The sequence below is a fragment of the Grammomys surdaster genome, unplaced genomic scaffold (genome assembly GCF_004785775.1).
Source record: "Grammomys surdaster isolate TR1022 unplaced genomic scaffold, NIH_TR_1.0 126248, whole genome shotgun sequence".
Taxonomy (NCBI): Eukaryota; Metazoa; Chordata; class Mammalia; order Rodentia; family Muridae; genus Grammomys; species Grammomys surdaster.
In genome coordinates, this window is record NW_021621048.1 from 6,663,748 (window position 1) to 6,686,176 (window position 22,429).

Genomic DNA, 22,429 nt, shown 5'->3' on the forward strand with positions numbered 1-22,429 from the left:
AGAATGGCAAACTGTAGCAATAGTCTTCAAGAGACTGAAAATTCAGTCTATTAACACACAAAATTGAAAACACATAAAACTTTAAACCTATCAATCTGATTTCTTTTAAATATTTTGAGTGAAATCTAATATAAAGATTAAAAACTTTGTGTGACAGAATTATAGAAAATGACACTAGAAAAATGTACTTCAGAGTTTTTTTAATTGAATTTTAAGATGAGAAATGAAGAAAAAGATGAATACACAAACACATACACGGGGGTGGTGGTGGGGGAACGCGCCAAGTCCTCAACTTTAAAAGGAAGGGTTTTAAGTCTTTTTATTTGGAACCTTACTCCTCTGAACAACTCACACCCACGGTCTATAAATCATACTGGTAATGTTACAAACAGATTCGACTTCCATGTTGCCTCAACTTAAGACTATTTAACCAAGCATGTGCCTAAAAGCTACACAGGAATTAATCTTTCCTGCTTCATCTTTCAGGTCACAGTAAATACACCTGACACAGCCATCTTCCCAAAAGACAACCCAGGCTCTGGGTAAAACATTTCAGAAGCAAATTATTACTTATGCCCTATGTCTTTTAACTACAAATTGTTTTTCTTAAAATTAGTATTTGCTTTTTAATAAATATTTGTTTGATTTTCTTTTTTTTCTACATAGGAAGTCTGACTCTGTAACCTAAGCCTGAAACGGACAGCAACTCTTCTGCTGCAATCTCTTGGTACAAGTGTGAACTTCCATACCTGGTGATTTTTACTCTAAAATTAAGCAAATATCAAAGGTGACTTTGAGAAATCATTATTATTATTTGTAGCTAATATGAAAACATATGTCATACTTGACTAGAAGCTAACTAAAGCTTGTTCACAGAATGTCATTTAAAGTGAATATGCCAATTAAAAAAACAATGAACATAAATCTATAGAAAAAGATTAGAAATGCTGAACATATATTATCATGCAGTTTTTAACACCTCCTTACTTATAGAAATGACCATAACACTCATGTTGTAATTATAAATAATTATGAATAATACCTACCTATACGAAGATCTCTTTGTAAAACATTTTTATCATAAACATAAAAAGACAAATACTGGAAAGTTCTTGGAATCTCAAAATAAAATTCTTCACTGAAATATGGACTAGAGAGAAAAGAGAAAGCTCATTATGTTAAATAATATATAATTTATTATCACTATTAAATACTCATTACCACTACTGTTAAAATCGTACCAATAATAAAGTCACATTCAAATTTCACTTTCAATAAACATCAATGAAATTATACACTAAAATTCTTCAGAGTTTCAAACAAAGTCTATACAAATCAAGCTGAAATGAAAAGACTTCAGGTGTCAAATGAATTCTAAACATACAGCTTTTCAGAAGGTCCTGTGAACAGAAGGATCTAGTAATTGCCTAGGCCATGCTCACCTAATGTTGACCTACATGAGAGCCAAGAACAATGCCATGCACCTTATTATCTTTGAACGATATAACTGTAAAAAGTTGTACTGCTCACGATAGTACCTAATGTCTAAAATGAATAATGCTATATAAAATATTTGTAAATGTATTATAAATATTGACTACTGGGCTGGAGAGTTAGCTCAGCAGTTAAGAGCTCTGACTGCTCTTCTAAAGGTCCTGAGTTCAAGTCCCAGCACCCACATGGTAGCTCACAACCATCTGTAATGGGATTAGATGCTATCTCCTGATGTCTGAAGACAGCTACAGAACTCATATACATGAAATAAATAAATAAATCTTAAAAAAAAGAAATATTGTCTAAAGTATTTTTATTATCTTTCCTGAATTATTTTTGAATTCTATATAATCAAACTATGGAGGCTGACAGCCTTTGATAAATTTACAAATCTGTGTAGTAGTTTCCACCCCAATCAAAATATAGAATAAATATTGTTACTTTAGAAAGTTCCTCTATGCTCCCAATAATACCCTAACACGTCACAAGGAACTCATTTTATGAGGTAGCAGTGGGTTCCAGGGGCTAGAGCCTTGTGTATGCTAGGCAAGTATGTCAATGTCTTTTATGTGCCAGATGTATTGTTGTCTCAGGAGCTTACTGTTGAATAGTCTTACTCTTTCTAGCTCTTTCTGAACTCTGGCTGGCTGGTTTGACTCAGCTCTTCCGGCCCAAACTCCTCTCTAAGATGACTGATTCAAACTGGCTTCTCTCAGCTTCTGATTGAATTGCTCTGCTTGGCCTCAAACTAACTACGGCAATCTGTTCTTATCTTCTGGCTTTTTCTCATTCTCTGTCTTGTTCTGTCTTTTACCTGCAACCTATCTCTGTATGACTCTCCCAGTCCCCCACCCCTTTGTGCTGCTCTCTTAAGTCACTTTTCTTTCTCATGAGAACTGGGCTTATCCTATCACTGACTCATTCTGTCAAATCTTTCTTTGATTCGTTACTTTGTCTGCCCCTCATGGCTGCTTTCTTCTACAAATTAACTTTATCTTCATGTTTGGGATTGAAGGTGTGTGCTAAGAGTATGGCCATATTCCAGCCAGATCAGAGACTTAGAAGGTCTTTGGATGTGATCCCTTGCCAGAACAGGCATTATGCTGAATTAAAATTCCTTTACATCTTCCCCCTTTCTGTTTAAGCTAAATACTGTATACATTTTAACCGTTACAACACTAGTGCTCTTTTACTGAGCTATATTCTTAGCCCAGTGATATGATTTCTTTGTATGTGTGCAAGTGTGACTGTTTGAGTATAAAGGTCAGAAGTCAATCACCTAGTTGAGTGTCATCATTTTTTGATACAGGGTCTTTGCCTGCGTCTGACACTCCCTGTTGGGTCATACTGCAGGCTACATAGCTCCAGGGACCCTCCTGTTCATACAAGCCCAGCTCATTTTTATACCACTGCAATACAGCTTTATGGGTGCTGAGGAACCAAACTCAGGTCTTCATGCTTGTAATGACAAGACTGAGCTATTTTCCCAGCCCCAGTGATTTGATTTGTGTGTACCTGTGTGTGGATGTGTATACTCCCATGTGTGCATCAGTATAGAGATGAGAAGTGGATATCAAGCATCTTCCTTCACCTATCTTTACCTTATTTTTTAAAACACAGGGTTTCTAGCTGAACCTGCAGCTCACTAATGTGGCTATACTGACTGACCAGCAAGTCCCAAGGATCCTCCTAGCTCTACAACCTCAGCTCTGGGATTACACTACGAGTGTTTGTTTTTTTACATGGGTGCTAAGTATTCAAACTTAAGTATTCAATACTTAAGTATTGAAGTTCTCAATGCTTTCAAGACATGCACTTTATTAATTGACCTACCTATCATGGTTGGGGAAGAGGCTTGGGAGACCCCACCAGTAGTGAAAGGGGAAATAATTTTCTTCAGTGGTGTAGCCATTTGTTCACTGCCCATGCTCCAGTACATAATGCTCTACCTACACTCATGCAAGCAGCCCTAACTAAACTCAGTGGGTCACATACGTACAAACACATGAAAGTAGGAAAGCTTGCTAGAAGGAATTCAGAGAGTGTGCATGGGAATCAGATGGGGGAGGATAATGGAGTGGGTACAACTTACAAACAATACATTCAGGTATGGAATTTTCAAAGAAAGAATTAAATATAAAACCTATCATCTATCTCCCAGACATTTCCCTGTACCCCCTGCAATCACCCCACAGATAGTCAGTGAACTGGGGAAAGTTCTATCATTACAGATTGCATCCTAATAGCGACGAAAATGGTTTTAAACTGTATTTTTCTGATGGTTAATGGAACTGGATCTCTTTTCATGTGTCTCTGAGACATTTGTATATCTTCTTTTATGAAATATCCGAATCTTCTTGTATTTTAAAAATCTTAATTATTAAGCATTTGCTTTGATTTAGATATTTAGAAGCAAAATCTCTTAAATCTTTAGAATTCTAAAGTCTTTTCTGTTTTAGAATTCAAAGTTATAAATACTGAAGGAAAAATTCCAAAGGTTTAAAAAAAAAGTTAGAAAGACCTACAATGTAGTTACTTTCGGTTTAATGTTCGATTACAGTTTAGACAAGTATTAAGAACATTATAATAAAGTCAAGATGAGGAAGGATTTTTTTTTTTTTTTGGTTTTTTGAGACAGGGTTTCTCTGTGTAGCCCTGACTGTCCTGGAACTCACTCTGTAGACCAGGCTGGCTTCACACTCAGAAATCCACCTGCCTCTGCCTCCCAAGTGCTGAGACTAATGGCATGCGCCGCCACTGCCTGGCTATGAGGAAGGATTTTTACTTCAGATTATTTTGTCCTATTCTAGAATGGAAGATTAGGGGGCATTCAGAATCCAAGAATTATCTAGTCTAGCTAGCCACACCTTTAGGTGTCTAAGGCAGTGACACAGCTAGCTTGAAATTATTATCTTTCAAATTATTTTCTTTTTGCAGGTAGAAAGAAATAAAGAAAACTGGTTTCATCATTTTTCCACTATACAAACATTCAGAAGGTTAAGGGTTATTTTCTCATATATGGTTACATATTACAAACTGTAAGTACTCAATTTATGGATTCAATTTACAAAATTACTATCTAATTTTGTAATTACTAATTACCTTGTGATAATAAAATTCTAACAAACTGAAATTTAAATAATTTCAGGTCACAAATTCCAGCTTTGCTTTTAAGTTTCTTCATTACATGACAAATCATGCAGCCTTTTAGTGACAGGATTTCATCATTCATAAACATAAATAAAAAGGCCATTTGTGAATCTGAATGTACAAATGTGAAAAATATCAAGATTCTAAATCAATATGGGCATATAACTTGTGACAAAATCTTTTAAGCTTATTACTCCAATATTTTTGAGCTACTAAGGCACCTTTAGTTTTTTGTTTTTAATTATGTACTCATACTTTTTTTTTTTTTTTTTTTTTTTTTTGAGGAGGGCACACATGTAAAGTCAGAGAACAACCTGTAGGAGTTGGTTCTCCCACCATGTGGGCCCTGGGTACTGACCTCAAGTGTCAAGCTTGACAGCTGGTTCCCTTACCTGCTGACTGAGCCACTACAAGGGCTACTTTTAGTTTTATATACTTTTCTTATGAAGAGTTCAAAATTGTAAGAACCAAACAATAGGGCTGGAGAGATGGCTTAGTGGTTAAGAGCACTGACTGTTCTTCCAGAGGTCCTGAGTTCAATTCACAGCAACCACATGGTGGCTCACAACCATCTGTAATGGATCTGATGCCCTCTTCTGGTGTTTCTAACGATGACAGTGTACTCACAAAAAGTAAATAAATAATTATTAAAAAAAAAAAAAGAAGAATCAAACACTCCCCCCCCCCAAAAAAAAAGCTATGCAGAGGGGTATGCCTATAACACCAGTGTTTGAGTCTGAAGAGTAAGAGTAAAAGTTCAGCCGGGCAGTGGTGGCACACACCTTTAATCCCAGCACTTGGGAGGCAGAGGCAGGCGGATTTCTGAGTTTGAAGCCAGCCTGGTCTACAGAGTGAGTTCCAGGACAGCCAGGGCTACACAGAGAAACCCTGTCTCAAAAAACCAAAAAAAAAAAAAAAAAAACAAAAAAAAAAAACCAAAAAAAAAAGGAGTAATAGTTCAATGCTAACTCGGACTATGTGGCTAGGCTCTGGGTAGAGAGCAGGAAAGGAAAAGGGAAAGAAGGGCAAAGAGGAGAAAAGACAAAGAAAGAACAGGAAAGGAGACACAAGTAAATGTCAGAGTATAATACAGGCAAGTATGCAGGAGAGGGTAACAAAGTACCACAGCATACTCCAGAAGTCCAATGGAATAAAAATACAGTTGTGACAACTGCTTCATTCACCATGCTTGTCTTAACGACTCCCAGAATCCTTCATGTTTTGTTTCTATCTTTCAGCAGTTTGGTAGTGGTAGTCTGGTTGTCTCTTTTTTTGTTGTTGTTGGTTTTCTTTTTTGTTTGTTTGGTTTTTGTTTGTTTGTTTGTTTGAGATAGACTCTCATATAGCCCAGACTGGCCTGGGACTTATTATGTAAACCAGGCTGGCCTCAACCTCAACAGAGATCTGACCACTTCTGCCTTCCAAGTGCTGGGATTAAAAGCATGTACCATGACACCTGGTTTTAGCACAGTTCTATATCAAAATTACAAACACAAACACTGCTACAAGGCAGAGGAGGCAAAGAAGAATTCGCTGTAGTGCTTTCAAAGAATAATTACACTTTCAAAGATAAAAACAATCTACCAAGGGTTTATTCCCTGATAATACATTAGTAAGTAACTTGTATATATGCAGATGCAGAGAAAGGGTGTGTGTGTAAGACAGAGGTTAACATCAGTTATCTTTCTCAATCATTTTCACCTTATTCTTTGAGACAAGGACTCTTGTTAAACAACTTGGCTACACTGGCTGGTCAGCAGGTTCCTGGAATCCTCCTACCTCCATGTCCCCAGCACTGGGAACTCTCAGTGGGAGCCACTGCACCTGGCTTTCTTACATGGGTACTGGGGATGTAACACTTGACCTCATATTTGCGCAGCAAGTGCTTTACCAAGAAAGCCATCTACCTCTCTAGCTTCCAGTTGTATGAACTTTGAGCTAATTTATTCTTTGGAGAAATAAGAATGATGTGCTTTGAGGAAAGCACAAACAAATAGGCGATATTTAGCCTAGAGAACACATTGAAACTCTTATAATAGTTGTTTTCAAACATTTAATACTGTCACATAAAAGATGGACTAAAATTGTTCCCCAGAAATCTAAGGGACAGAGTTAGGGCAACTAAGAAAAAACACTCTCTAAGGCAATGAAAAGCTACATGAAAGCAAGTACTTCACTGATGTCATTCCTATAGACAGAGGAGTAAACAGAACCCAGAACTGAGCAAATGCTTGGCACATGATTGGATGTCATTTTAATAATCATTAACCAATTAAACATAAGCACTTTCTGAGTCAGAAGAGTTCAAAGACCACATAGACTAGTACTTAGAACATTGTTAGGTAGATGCCACATGACCACTTGGCAGAACTACTGCTAAGAAGACCAGAGCTGTCAGTTCAGCTTACTGACATTCAAGGCCTCTTTAAATGCTTATATTGTGTAAATCTAAAAAATGAATTCGTAATAGAATAGAAAACCTTTAAATAAAAATATTAGCTTCAAATCAAGAAAGTCAATTTGCTGATAAAAATCTGGAAAATACATAAAATGTGAATATATATCATATGACTAATTTCTAATTTTTCTACCAACCTTAAAGACTTTTCAACAACCTGGGTGCGATAAACTTCTTCCTGGTCCAAATTTATAGTGCAGAAACAATCTCGCATTTTGTTGGGTCCAAGATATGGCAATAAATTTTTTGCTTCATCTGTCGGCACAAAAGTTTAAATTGATGTTAAATTTTTTACTTATATCATCCAAAGCTTGTATATGAATTCATATAGTCTGAAAGAAGGCATAATATGGAGTACAGAAAAAAAACAACTAGTGATCGGAGAGGCCAAGGGGGTCTAAAGGAGACTAGTGAAGACGGATGGACGTAGCTGAGGAGTGCTGAGCCTTTCCCGACAAGTCTATAAAAAAGAGCATTTTGTTTGTTTGTTTTGTTTTTTTGTTTTTCAAGACAGGGTTTCTCTGTGGAGCCCTGGCTGTCCTGGAATTCACTCTATAGACCAGGCTGGCTTCAAACTCAGAAATCCGCCTGCCTCTGCCTCCCAAGTGCTGAGACTAAAGGCATGCGCCACCACTGCCAGCGAGGATTTTTTATTACAAGAAAAAAACCTAAGTGTTTAAAAGTAAAAAAGAGGGGCTGGAGAGATGGCTCAGCAGTTAAGAGCACTGACTGTTCTTCCAGAGGTCCTGAGTTCAATTCCCAGCACCACATGGTGGCTGACAACCATCTGTAATGGGACTGGATGCCCTCTTCTGGTGTGTCCAAAGACAGCTACAGTGTATACTCATATACATAAAATAAATAAATAAATAAATAAATAAATCTAAAAAAAAGAAAAGAAAAAAGAAAAATCATGTTAATACAAATAATAAATTAAAAAAAAAAAGACACTGATTCAAAAACATTACTGCTATAAAAGTAAAAAAGACCGGAGGAGCTATGTATAGACATATCACTGAATCCTTCCCTCTATGAAAGAGTGGTTTCTCTCCATCCTGTCCCACCAGAACCATCTCAGAAGTTTTCCTGCAATGAATCTCTCCTGAATCAGCCTTAATTTTCCTTTCTACCAGCTTGCTCTCAGCAGCATATAAACAACACTTCACAATTAAAACAACCAAAAGAAGCAAATAATCATCCTTGGTCCACCTCTTCTCCCAGGAGAACTTCTTCAAAGCACTGTCTCTCTGTGTCCTACTTTCCATTCATGCTTTGGCCCTCTCTAATCAGCTCCCGATTCCAAAATGACAAAATTGCTTTAGTCAAGGTTACCAATGCCAATGGACGCCGGCTGACCAATGTTTGGTCTGTTCTCACTATATGCACACCTCTGCAGAATCATCTAACAGAGTGGACACTTAACACACTCCCTTTTCTTGGATTCCACAACATACATTCTGGTTTTCCTCCTATGTCTTCTACTCTTTGTTAATCTCCTTCTCATTTCAATGCTGTAATTGCCTCAGGGCTCCGTTCTGGACTACCCCTTCCTTTTTCTATAAACTATTGAAGTACACAGTGTTAATGCTAGAAGCTCCCAGTTCTGTGTTTGCAGGCCTGACCTTCCCTCATCCATACCACTGGATATCTGGCAGGTATCTCATATTTAACAAGTTCCCAAAACCAGTCTTATTTCCTCTTCTATAAGCTCTTCCCTTGGTCTACTACCACTGCCTTCTCGCTCATCATCTTCCTGCCTCTCCCTTAGACAATCCAGTTTATTAGCATATCTAGAAGATCTTTAAAAAGACAAAATCTAAAGTTCAATATCTTCTGCTTCTTTTACTCTCCAACAACCTGTTTTTTACCAAGAGATGTGATCTTTTCTTTCCTTTTCCATGCTGGGATTAGACCCAAGCTGTCTGCATGAGTGCATGGGAGATGAACGCTCTGCCGCTAAGCCATAATCTAGACCAAGCATGAGTTTTTCATCAGACTGAACTCAGTCACTTCTCTGCTCATACCATTTGCCTGAGAATAAGCTCTAACCTCTAACTCATAATCTACATAACCCTAAAGTATCCCTTCTGACTCCTTTTGGTTTTCTATGGTTCACTTTTTCCCCGTTCATCAGCCATGTTAAATTTATTATGATTTCTTCCTGGGTCTCTCTACTCTTTACATGGCTGGTACATTCTTATCATTCAGGCCTCAGCTCAAATGACACTTGACAGAGAACTTCTGCCTAAGTAGTCTGTCTACAGCAGATGATCCTGCTACCATACTCTTACGTTTGGTTCCCTTGAGAGCATTTGTAATGGGCTGAACTTCTGGTAAGAGTTTCTACAGCTTCTGTATGAGGCCTGAGAACTTGCTAATGTCCAAGATCTAAAACAGTAAAACTCTGGTGACATGTTTGTTGAAGGAATAAAGAACCCAGTAAATCAAGCTTTGAAGGTCTTGTGAGCTATCTGTGTACCAAAATGACAAGTGTCTACTTGAAGTGTATACTGAAATTACATACCAATGCACACATCTAAGAAAGTGAGGAAGGGGTCAGCAAGAAGGGTCAGTGAGTGAAAACACTTGTGTGCAATCCTGACTAGCTAGATGCAGGAGTGCACATAAATGTTTCCAGCATTTCTACAGAAAGACAGGAGATGACACAGGAGACCCACCCAGAAGGTCTTGGGCCAGACAAGATAAACCCTGCAGCCAGGTGGTAGTGGTACTAGCCTTTAATCCTAGCACTCAGGAGGCAAAGACAGATGAGATTGAGGCCAGGTTGGTCTATAGAGTAAGTTCCAAGACAACCAAAGCTACTCAGAGAAACCCTGTCTTAGGGGAAAACAGAAACAAAGACAAAAAGGGAGAGAGAAACCATGTTTCAAAAACAAGATGAACTGGCGGCAATGGTGGCACATGCCTTTAATATCAGCAACTGGAGTAATTGAGGCAGGAGAATCCCTGTGAGCTTGAGGGATCCTCCAGCCTGCTCTACAGAGTGAGTTTCCAAGAGCTATACAGTCAGAGCTACACAGTGAGACCCTGTCTTGAGAACAAAACAAAACAAGATGAACTGACTCCTTAAAGTTGTCCTCTGACCTCTACATACACGCCACAGTGCGTACACAGAACCCATCACCCCACACATGTGATAAATAAAAGATAAGTTTTTAAAAGAAAGTGAGGTAGCTTCATAAAGGAAATTCCCCTAAGAATTCTGAGACCAGGTCTCTCTTATCTCTCTTACTAAGCATTCAGAAAAAACACTCAAGGATAGCTCTTCTAATGAAGGTTTGTGTTCTTCCTGCTTAAGTTTAAAACTAACGCCGGGCGTTGGTGGCGCACGCCTTTAATCCCAGCACTTGGGAGGCAGAGGCAGGCGGATTTCTGAGTTCGAGGCCAGCCTGGTCTACAGAGTGAGTTCCAGGACAGCCAGGGCTATACAGAGAAACCCTGTCTCGAAAAACCAAAAAAAAAAAAAAAAAAAAGTTTAAAACTAACAACTGTAAATGCCAATATGTGGTAAAGTCTACAAGAAATTTAAGTAAACAATTTTTTAACTTAAAATAAGAAAAGCAAAGAGCCAGGTGTGTGGTGTAGGTCATTAATCCCAGCTCTTAGGAAGCAGAGGCAAGAGAATCTGAGTGTGAGACCAGTCTACATAGCAAGTTCCATGCCAACAAGAGCATAGTGAGACCTTGCCTAAAAAAGAAAAGAAAAAAAAAAGAGTCAATAGAAAGGCACCAATAACATATTTATTACTGTTAAATTTATCATTGGAGACCAGAAAAAAAAATGAGATTATACTGTTTAACCATTATAAACAAAGTTAATGCTTATCTCAAGTAAAGCAGGATCAGAAAACCTCACCTTGTAAGTGATTCCAAAACTAACTAAAATGGGATAGTATTTACAAGTGAAGCAGTTCCCTACAGGAAAAAGTGTTATCAGAAGCCTCCCTATCTTCATCTGAAGCTCACCCTTCCTACTCGTGTTCTCTCCCTTGTCCCTCCTCTCTCCCAACAGGCCCTTGTTTAGCAATTCTATTTTCACTGTTGTCAAATTTCTTCAGAATCTCCTTTGCCTCTGCATAACACAATGGATTTATTTTAAAACCAAAGTTTTGTACACAGACCATAATACAACAGCTAATTTTATATGAACATATATATATGCATATATGTATATATATGACTACAATAAATATGCTCCATACTGAAAGTTTAGAGCATTCAATCATTACCCTAGGATGTGTACCTGTTTTATTCATGTTAAGTTCTGTTTAGAAAATAATGGTACATAATGTGTATATAATCTACCAATCCCACCCCCCACCCCCAGAAAAAACAAGGGTTATTTTGTCTGTAGAATTTAATGAAATTGACATTGCCAGATATTTGCTTAAAATAATTAAAGGCAAAGTCTCATATGGTATAAAGAAATGCACCCAGCATCACTTTTTATAAAGGCAGTTTTCCTAACATATTTTTCTCACTATTTATCACTGGTTGACATTCAAATAAGCTGTTTTGAAAATTCATCCCATCAATGCCCAGTTCTCCAAAATAATCAGACTACTGCTTATCAATTATGAGGAATTTTTAACTGTAATTCCAAACTACCGTGGTGATTTCTGCTCATTTATAAAGCACACTAGGCAATGGTTAGACCACGGAAGCACTGCTGCATCTCTGCATCTCAAAGCAGGAGAAGGTGTTAACAGCACACACTCCACCGTTAAGCTGCATAAAGTACATAAAGTACATACTTTGGAAGCCTGTATTTCACCAGATGGTCCTACTATTTCTAGGTAACTTTAGGGTATAAATCGCATGACTGAGTCAATGACCCACCCTCTAGTCCTCCTCTTTCACTCGCACCCTAACCACCTATAGTTAGCTTCAGACCTTCCTTTGTCTAGAACCTTTACAGACACTAATAATACTGAGCACTACCAATCAAACGATTGCCTGTCAATGCCCACTTTACAAGGCCACTTTTTAGTACCTGGTAGCACTAACCTACCTCAGTCTGGGGAGTTCATGCTAAGTGGTCTTTGTTTCACCCCCTCATTCAGGATTTTTATCTACAGAGCACATTTAAATGACAGGAAACTTGGAATACAGTATTTAATTCATCAGACGTGAAGGACCACTTTTAGGTATTTTTATGGTGTTATATGCCATTATAAAATAAAAGACTCTCCAGGCATGGTGCCACACACCTTTAATCCTAGCACTTAGGAGGCAGAGGTTTGTAAATGGATCTCTGAGTTCAAGGCTACTCTAGTCTACATATTGAGTTCTATTCTTAAGAAGAATCAAGTTTAATCTTGTACAAGATATGGTGGCTTAGTGGTACAACATTACTTGTATGCCTTTTGGTATTATGGAGACTCTAAAGCTAAAAACTAATTCTCCTCTCTTTCAGCTATGTTTATGTTCCTAAGTTCCACTAATTTTAAGTTCCACTAATCAGATTCATTCATTAGAAAACTGGAAGACAGAAGGACATTGAGTTTTAGTAGTTTCTAGTAGCAAGCAGTACCACTTAGGTTTCATGTGTATTTAGAAGGAATTCACAGAGCCCCACTCTACAGTAAAGGCTATGGGAGTCTGGGCTGGATCTTGAGTCATCAACAGTGATGATGAAGGTGGCTACCTGCTAATGGCTATTTCTTAATACTAGCACATTTTTAATTAACCGTGGCAGAGGTAGGAAGGTAATAAGTAAAAAATAGTTACAAATTAGAGGGTGAGGGTGTGTGTGTGTGTGTGTGTGTGTGTGTGTGTGTGTTTTTAAACCAATTCTGCAGGGCTCTTTGGATTTTAAAAGGGGCAGTAAGTCTTTGGTAGCCTATCTGAGATGTGATTCTGTTTGTTTTGTGACACTGTGGAACTCAGCCTCACAGCCATGTGCAGGCGTTTCACTACTGAGTAATACCATAGCCCTTGAAATGTGACTTCTGAAGTTATTCCTGAGAACTCCATTAAGTCTTTTCTGTGAGCCTGAGGGAGGAAAAGGCGCATGTACATAAGTGTGTAGTGAACATGGAATCCAGGGGACAATCTCGGGTGCCATTCCTTAGGCTATCCACTTTTGTTTTTTGATACAGGGTGTCTCACTGGTTTGGAACTCACTTAAAAGAGATTGGGTCTGACAATATGGCTCAGCGGGTAAAGGCACTTGCCATGCAAGCTTGATGACCTGAATTAGATCCTCAGAACCCACGTAAAGATGGTAGGAGAGAACTGACGGCACCGAACTATCCTCTGCCACTATCACAGAAGGGGGAGGGAAGGAGGAGGACAACAAGGGGAGAGGGAGGGAGAGAGAAGGGGGGAGATGGGCACAGTAGTTGAGATCATTGCTCCTTCCTCTTCCAGAGGATTGGAGTTAAGTTCCCAAGGGGCTCACAATTGCTTCTAACTCCAGCTCAATAGATCTGACGCCCTCTTCTGGCCTCCAAGGGCACTGGCATACATATGATATACACCCACATGGACATACACATAAATGAAAACAACAAACCTTTATAGTAATATATATTTTAACTCAATGCATTAGTGTACTGTCTCTGGAAAATATTTCTTATAGCAGTTTACTATAGTTTATATGATACTTGAGTAAGTCAGTCAAAAAAAATACAATTTTCACTTCAATTTTAGTATTAATAAAAGGAAATCTGTGTGTGCACATGTTTATATATATAGATTCAGTATACATCCATGTGTGCTCATTGAGGCCAGAATTCAATACTGGGTGCACTCCTCACTAACTGTTTTACACAAGGTCTCTCACTGACATTGGAGCTCCCTGATTCAGCTAGACTAACCTGCAGCTAGTCCCAGGGACCTGCCTCCTAGGGCTGAGATTACAGCTATGCACTCCACACCTGGCATTTTTTTCCTTGGGAGCTAGCAATCAAACTCAGGTCCTCTTTTTAACAAAACATGCCAAGGTACTGTAATATACAAAGGCCCTATAACAAAAAATATATATTTGATTGTATTTATGACTATCACTACTTCCATCAACAATAAAACAAGCTCAGGAGGCATATCATTCACAATAATCGTTCCTCACTGGAAAAAGGACAGCTCTCCAGCCTAACTTCTTTTACTCTGTAATATCTGGTCTTATTTAATTCTTTCTTTTTTTGTTTTGTTTTGTTTTGCTTTGTTGAGATAGGGTTTCTCTGTGTAGCCCTGGCTGTCCTGGAACTCACTCTGTAGACCAGGCTGGCCTCGAACTCAGAAATCTGCCTGCTCCTGCCTTCCAAGAGCTGGGATCAAAGGCGTGCACCATCTTATTTAGTTCTCAACCAAGACTCCTTAAGCATGTTGGCTTACATTATGGCTTCTTGTCTAACTGCTAGCTAAACTTTTAATAGCCTCTTAAATTTCTTTTGAAATGTCCCTTTTATAAAACTGCAAATTTTCAGAAATGAGCAAAATAAATCCTTCATTAGACATTTCCTCTTTCATAGACATATTGTAAGTTGGCCAAAATAACCTTCACGTTATATGACAGTAGTTTTACCTGACCAATAACATGTAACTCTTCATCATCCGTGTGTGGAGAGCAGGGAAGATTTTTGAGACAGGGCTTTCACGTTGACCTTGGGCTTGCTATGTTGTGAAGAACGGATAGATAGATAACCTTGCACTTTTTGCCCTCCTACCTCTACTTCCCAGGTGCTGGATTATAGGCCTTTGCCACCATTCTTAGTTATTATCAGTTTTTATCTTAAATTAATTTACAATTCTGATGATCTTTACAGAGAAGCACTAGTTTTCCATTCCTGTTGTCAGCTACTATTTCCATTGGTATTTATTATCTTGCTTTTAACTGTTTACTTTTTGACAATGGCAAAAGTGATTGTCTCCTGGTTTCTCCCATTTCCTTAGGTATTTATGCAGAAGCTACCTTCTCACTGAAGAGAACAGTCTCCCTGACTATTCTCATCCTCTGTCATTTTACATAGTATTCACTCCTATTTCCACTTACTAATATGCCAGATAATGACTGTATACAGGAAACTTACTGTTAGCCTTTAGAGTGCTGACACAGATCAACTTATATCAAAGAAAAAATTTACATGTAACTTTATTTTTGAGACAGAGTCTCATTAAGTGGCCCTGGTGGCCTTAAACTTTAGTAATCTTAATTTTTAAATACTGTGTGTTTGTGTGTGTGCGTGTGCGTGAGCGCGTGCACACACACCTATAGAAGCCATCAAGAGCAACAGATCTCCCCGGAGCTGGAGTTATAGGTTATTGCACGCCACCCACTATGGATGCTGGGAATCAAACTCCGGTCTTCTCTAAGACTATATGCTCATAACTGCTTAGCCTCTACTCCAGCCCCAATGTTATATATTTTGATGACTGTCCTCTCTATGTAGACTGTACAGTAACTTCAAGCAGGCAGGCAGGCATGTCTGTATTTAGATCCTATCATGTAATTTTTTAGGGAACAGAGCTTCCCACTGAACCTGGAACTAACAAGCTTGCTTAGACCTAGCAAGCCCATGAGTCCCAGGGAATCCTCCAGTTCATCTCCCCAAAGATAGAATTACAAGTGTGTATCACCATATTTGGCTTTTTTTATGTGAGTTGTGGGAATCAAACTAAGATTCTCATGATTTTGCAGCAAGCATTTTACCAACTGAGCCATCTTCCTAGTCTACCATATAATCTGTATCTGGCACTAGAATACAACATCAAGCTGCTCAGTGGACTTTGGTATGTGTGGACATGTTTTAGGGAAGATTCTATCTATGCATTCCTATCAGTAGGTTTTGTTGTTATTTAACAATGTTCTAGGTGAACACAGTACTGGATAAGCTATCTCTTATTAAATATCTGGATGCCCCACAACTAAGGAGTTTTTCAAATGTCTCGTTTGATTTGTACAACAATCCTATTCGGTAAGCAATACTGCTCCTTTTTATAAAGTAAATCAGCAGCAGCAAGAGCATCAGTGAATAAATCCCAGTCAAAAGCCAACAGCATGATTATCTTTCCACTCTATTCTTAAGGATTTTCTAAAATAGTAGTTCTGAGACTCTATCCTTGTCTGAAAGAGACTTGGTAAACCCAGCCCTACTTCAAAGCATACCTTTAAAACAAAGAAGAAAAGGATCCAACACAGACCCTAAAGGGATTAAGCCTCAGAGGAAATCATAATAAGTCAGGGTCCTGGACAAAATAATACTTAAAAAAAAAAAAGACTATATGGAACAGGAAAAGGCCAAGCCAAGCCATAATAAAAAGCTTCCCACTTAATATATTAACAGGCTACACACAGCAGATTTTTAGAGAATGTCATGTTATTTTACTTAAATTTCACAATAAAATTTCCAAGTGATACATATTTTTTCAAAATACAGAAATTAATACCAGAAGAACAATGTTCCAACAGAAGGCCTGTCACATGGACAGGCCTTACATGGGCTGTTACTGTTGTCTTTGATGATGGAGGTAGAACAAGAGGAGCATCTTCAACGCAGCAGTGAATAATACAAGCTAAGGCAGGTGGATGAAAGGAGAACTGCAGGATACAGGATGGAGACCAACAGAGAACCTTAAATGGAAGGCTACAGAGTTCTAACTCAGACAGCGAGGGTTACTAAAAGTTGTTATGTGGCCTACTTCAAGACAATTACTCTGACAAGGGTCTTAACTGGGGTAATGAAAAGGAAGGAGATGAAAGGAAAAGCTGAAGAGAAACTACAGAGAGAGAATTCATAGAATCTGGCATAAACTGGCCTAAGTGACACAAAATATGATGTCCTCAGAAATGTCAATCTAAACAAAAGCTTTTAGCTTTTACATAGAAGATATGACAGTACGTAAACTTCACCATATATTCACATTAACAACAAAAACCAAAGAAGGCTCAAATATACTTAAAAATATACTGTGGGAGCCAGAGAGATGGCTCAGCAGTTAAAAGTACTTGCTGCTACTGCAGACAACTAAGTGTGGTTTCTAACAGCCGATGATAGCTCAAACTCATCCTAACTCCAAGTCTAGGGGATCTGGTGCTCTCTGAGGGTATGAGGCACACACAGTGCATAAACGTACATACAGACAAAGCTCTCATACACTTAAGATAAAAAAAATCTTTAAAAAAATTTAAAATTTTTGAAAATATGGACTCAGGTTGATAAGCTTAGATAAAATTAAAATGCCACCTAATTATACATCAGACAATCCTAGCTAAGATATGATAATATACAATATAAAGTCTTCAAATTTTTCTTCTAATTTTAATTTCAACTTCTGCAACAGGGCAATTCTAAAACCACAAGTGGTATTGACAATACAGCAAGTTAAGTGAGCGCATTTTAAGACGAACATCTGAGTTTCAAAATAAGCTTTGTACTTTAGAATCTGTTATGTCCTTAGTTTCAACTTCCTGTGTAAAAGAGGTAATACTTAGGACTGCTATGAACATCAACTGTGGTAAAGCACTTGGCTTACAATATATAAACCCAAGTAAGTACTTAGTAAATCAAAACAAGAATTAGTATTCTTGTTGGGTTAGAGGTTCTTAAAAATTAACATCTACATAAAATTCCCTTATCCAAGTCACTATGTCCTGATCAGAGAGAATGCATAATAACTGTTCCAGTTATCTATAGTCTGATCATACTAATCACCTCGGACTGAAGCTTAGTCTAGAACAAGAAGTTAGGAAATTCCTGTACATGAAAAAGCTGGTTTCACAAGGTATTGCCAGGAAGTGTCCATAGGTTATAGAAGTATGTTACTAAGAGCATGAAGGATCTTCCTGTGGTTTGCCTTGCTCACTTCTGGTGTCAGTTTTGAATGTGTGCTGGTTTCTAAGGTCCCTACAGGCCCCTGTGCACAGTGAGAAAGCAATCAGAGATTATGGTGTAATCTCTGCTGAGCTAGGCCATTGGTCCCTACAGCAAGGCTCATAAGGCAACCTAAAGAGCCTGGAATGGCAAGCAAACAGCTAAAAGACAGATGCTAGTGGAGCCTGGAGCCACGTGAACAAGCCTTACATGGGATGTGACTGTATCTTTGGTAATGGAACTCTTATCAGCTACTTTTCAAAGCAGCGTCTAATGACAAAGAGGATACAAATACTTCGCATGTTTATAAAAGGTGTGTACATATTAGGGGAACCACTCAAAACAAGAAAGTGCATTAAATAGTAGAGAGATCAGTGGGTGTGGTGGCACGCACCTGCAGTTCTAGCACTCTCTAACTAGGCTGAGAGTTTGAGGCCAGCCAGAACTACATAGTGACATTTCATGTCAAAAAAACAAGGAAGTAGAGAAAGAAAGGAAGAAAGGAAGGGGGGAAGTGAGGGATGGAGGGAGGGAGGAGGTAGAACAGAAAAACCAACAAAAGCAGGAAAACAAAGGAATATTTTTACAAATCCCTAGGCTCATTTTTACTAAGTTTGACACCAACCTAACTTTACTCACTATTCTTTAGGCCACTGTTAATTTAGAGGAATCACCACGTCCTGACAACAGAGATTAACTCACGCCAATACACTACTAGACAGGCAACCTGGTGTAGGGAACGGACTTGAATCTTGTCAACAAGCCTGCTGAAATCTGGTGTTGCTCAAGAGCCTCTCTGCTGCTGCTTCGTAAAGAACAGCAATCCTCTAATGAAACGAAGCAAATGAAACACTAAGCAAAGTATCCTAGCCCAATACCCAGAAAGCAGCAAATATTCAATAAACACTGCTTCACTTCCCATATGTACTGAGCAAATTTTATATAAATAAGACTGTCCAAATACACGGGTTCACAACTATTTAGGACCTTTATATAACATTCCTCTGAAAAGTATTAACTTTTTGAAAAGTCAACATTCTTAGCATAAACAACTGATCAAACAAGTAAAGTATATAAGAATCTGTTGAATTCTTCTGAGTTTCATTTTCTTTAACCTCAAAATAAAATTATGAGGCTAACACATGTTTCTCTTGAAGAAGAGCCAAACTCAGTTCCCAGCATCCACACAGGGTGGCTCCCAACCACCTCTAACTCCCCTAGCTCCTATAGGCCCCCGCACTCACATATACGTGATTAAATAGAAATCGTTGATATTTCCCAGAAGACATAAAAGGAGGGCTGGTACGATAACTCAGCAGGAACAGGCACTTGCTCCTCATGCTGACCTGAGTTCAACCTGTAGACCCACACAGCGGAACTAGAAGAAGAGAATCAACTCCTACAAGCTGTTCTCTACCCATACACCTCCCCACACAATTACATACATTTATACACAAACTATTAAGTATAAACTGAAAACAGAAAATTTGATATTATTCATTTCAATATATACTTAAAATGCTGCTAAATCAGATTTTAAATATAGTATTCAAAAGTTAAACTGAGTCTCACAATGTCTGACACTATCAAATTCATTTATACAAATAGAAAATTTTGATAATATCTTGACTTCATACTATACTCCCTATTGAAAATCAAGTCATTACAGAAGACAAATTCCTGTTGCTATTATTGAAAAAAAATCAACATACATCTTTCTAGACATTTTTAATGAAATTTGTCTATTAATTTATAGGGGAAAAACCCTCTGTTCCAAGAGTTTAAAGCATATATTAAGGGGCTGGATTGTAGTTCAGTGATAGGAAACATAATCAGTATTTGTGATGTCCCAGGCTTGATCCTCTGGCATCCTAACAACAGATTATAGCATGGATAGGTGGATGGACAGATAGATGGATGACAGATAATAAATATACACATTACTCTAACAATTTGCTTTTTTTCACCCATGCTTATCAGGGGTCATTCTAATATAGACATATTTATTCTGTTTCACTGCTATAGAATATATTTTTGAACAAACTACTTTAACCACTTCCCTGTTAATAGAACTTCAGTTATTCCTTTTTAAAAAACAAACAAGGTCAACACAAAGTATCTTTGTGCCTGTAGAATGATATAACAGAAGTAAAAACGTAAGAAAAGTACATCTAAATTTTAATAGCTACTACCAAAATGCTCTAACATGGTTTTATAAATGTAAAATCACAATGAAAGGTCAAACAGTATCTGTTTCCTTAAGCTCTCATTAAATACTGAAATATGGCAGGTTTCCAATTTTTAAATGTTGAGGTATTTATACTTTTATTTCTCTGATTCATTTCTGTTCAACTTCACCAGCATTTTCATATATTTACTAGATAATTTATTTTCTTCTCTGGAGTGTCTTTGCATATATTTTTCTATTGGCATCTTTAAACATCTGTATGAAGCCCAGACATGGTGGTGCACACCTGTAATCCCAGCATACTCAGCGACTGCAAGAGTCAAGAGTATCATCACAAATTCAAGGTCAGCCTGGGCTACATAGAAAGAGCTCACATTTAAAATAATATACAGCAGTCAGGCAGCAGTGGTGGTGGCCATACCTTTAATCTCAGCACTTGGGAGGCAGAGATAGGTGGATCTCTGAGTTTGAGGTCAGCCTGGTCTACAGAGTGAGTTCCAGGGCATTCAGAGCTACACAGAGAAACCCTGCCTCCTAACACAAACACACACACACACACACACACACACACACACACACACACACACAGACATACACATGGCCTACAGCTTGGCTGCAGATACAATTTGACAGTAGAGTGCAGATAAGACCCTGAATTTTCTCCCCAGCACCACACATCCACACTCACACCCACACCCTACACATATACGTGATAAACAGGGCTATTTACTCTGGCAGTGTTTGTTATTGCAAAGACAAGAGACAACTTAAATTGCAATCAATAGGTGACTAGTTATCCTAAAATGTAATACATCTAGATGAGATATTATACATATTATGAATATATTATTTTTAAGTGAGGATATGAAAAGTCTTTAAGTTATACTTAAAAAGATGCAGAACACTGCATCTTTTGCTTCTATTTCTCTGAAGTGGAAAAGCTACAATACACAAGCAATTGTCTGTAAATGCTTAAACTACCTCTAAAAAGAAATAGACCAAGCTGGTAGACCTCAAAATGATGATTCTAGAGTCTGGGTATCAGAACTTTTTTAGAACACAAGAGTCACTGAGGACTGCAAAGAGTTAAGGTGGAGTCTGACACAAATGAGTAAAGATCCAGACTAGTTTCCACAGAGCTCCTAGCACTGCTAGTCACTAGTCCTAATCACCTCACTAAGGTCTTAGCAGGAGCAGATGAGCCTGTGTACAAAACTCAATGAAATTCCACCACTTTAAAACCCATCGGGGATGTAAAGCAGTCTTCATATCTTAAATGTCGTGTATTTTCAACATTAAATCAATAGCACTCTAGAAAAAACAGTGCACTAGTGTCCTACAAGTCATTAACATGTGACACTTAGGTCCCTTAGTCTTCACGTACACATGAACAGGACAAGAGTGTTCTTTTCCTTCAGTTCTAAAGCTTTATTACTCTCTATGCAGAGAATAAATGAAAGCTACTGCTTAGTATACATTTTAGAATAAAACATTGAGTAAAGACTTTCTCATCCCACTCATAGCTTAGACCTACTTTACAGTGCCGGGGATTGGTAAGCCCTAACAGAGACTCAAATATGTATTACATACTACTACTGAATTAACTACTGGCCACGGAAAATGTTTAGGATTCAAACAACCTTAATAAATCTTAGGCAAATTTCTTAAAAGTACTGCATTAAATACAAAACAAGTATATTAAACAAATTCAAGTGTTAAACCAAAGGTCTCTGATGTATTATCTTAAAGCAAACTGTACACTTCATAAAGCAACTATGAAATAACTAGAGGGGTGTTTGTTGAAAGACAGATCCAAATCCTCATTTTTTTAGGTAAAGAAGTAGGGGCTCCTCAATCTGCAATAGTCAGTCTATCATTAACAGTACTATTAGAAACCACACTCGGGGGCTGGAGAGATGGCTCAGTGGTTAAGAGCACTGACTGCTCTTCTTGAGGTCCTGAGTTCAAATCCCAGCAACCACATGATGGCTCACAACCTTCCATAATGAGATTCAATGCCCTCTTCTGGTGTGTCTGAAGATAGCTACAGTGTACTCATAAATAAAATAAATAAATCTTAAAAAAAAAATAGAAATCACACTCAATAGTAACATCTATCTTTCTTTCTTTCCTTTTCCTTTTCCTTTTCCTTTTCCTTTTCCTTTTCCTTTTCCTTTTGTTAGGGGTGGCAATCAAGACTCTGTTTCTCTGTGTAACCCCAGCTGTACTAGAACTTGATTTATAGACCAGGCTGGCCATGAACTCAAGAGATCTGCCTGCCTCTGCCTCCCAAGTGCTGGGATTA

The 22,429-nt window shown here is 38.0% G+C and overlaps 1 protein-coding gene across 1 annotated transcript in view; it reads right to left on the reverse strand.

The window, feature by feature from the left end:
- The window catches only part of Rasa2 (RAS p21 protein activator 2), a 90,968-nt gene that overhangs the window by 62,795 nt on the left and 5,744 nt on the right, over positions 1-22,429 (reverse strand). Inside the window, exons 2-3 of the mRNA XM_028758977.1 lie at positions 7,240-7,357; positions 1,047-1,150 (exon numbers count right to left, since the gene is read on the reverse strand). Coding sequence (XP_028614810.1) covers positions 1,047-1,150; positions 7,240-7,357 — 222 coding nt within the window. The remainder of the gene's footprint in view (positions 1-1,046; positions 1,151-7,239; positions 7,358-22,429) is intronic.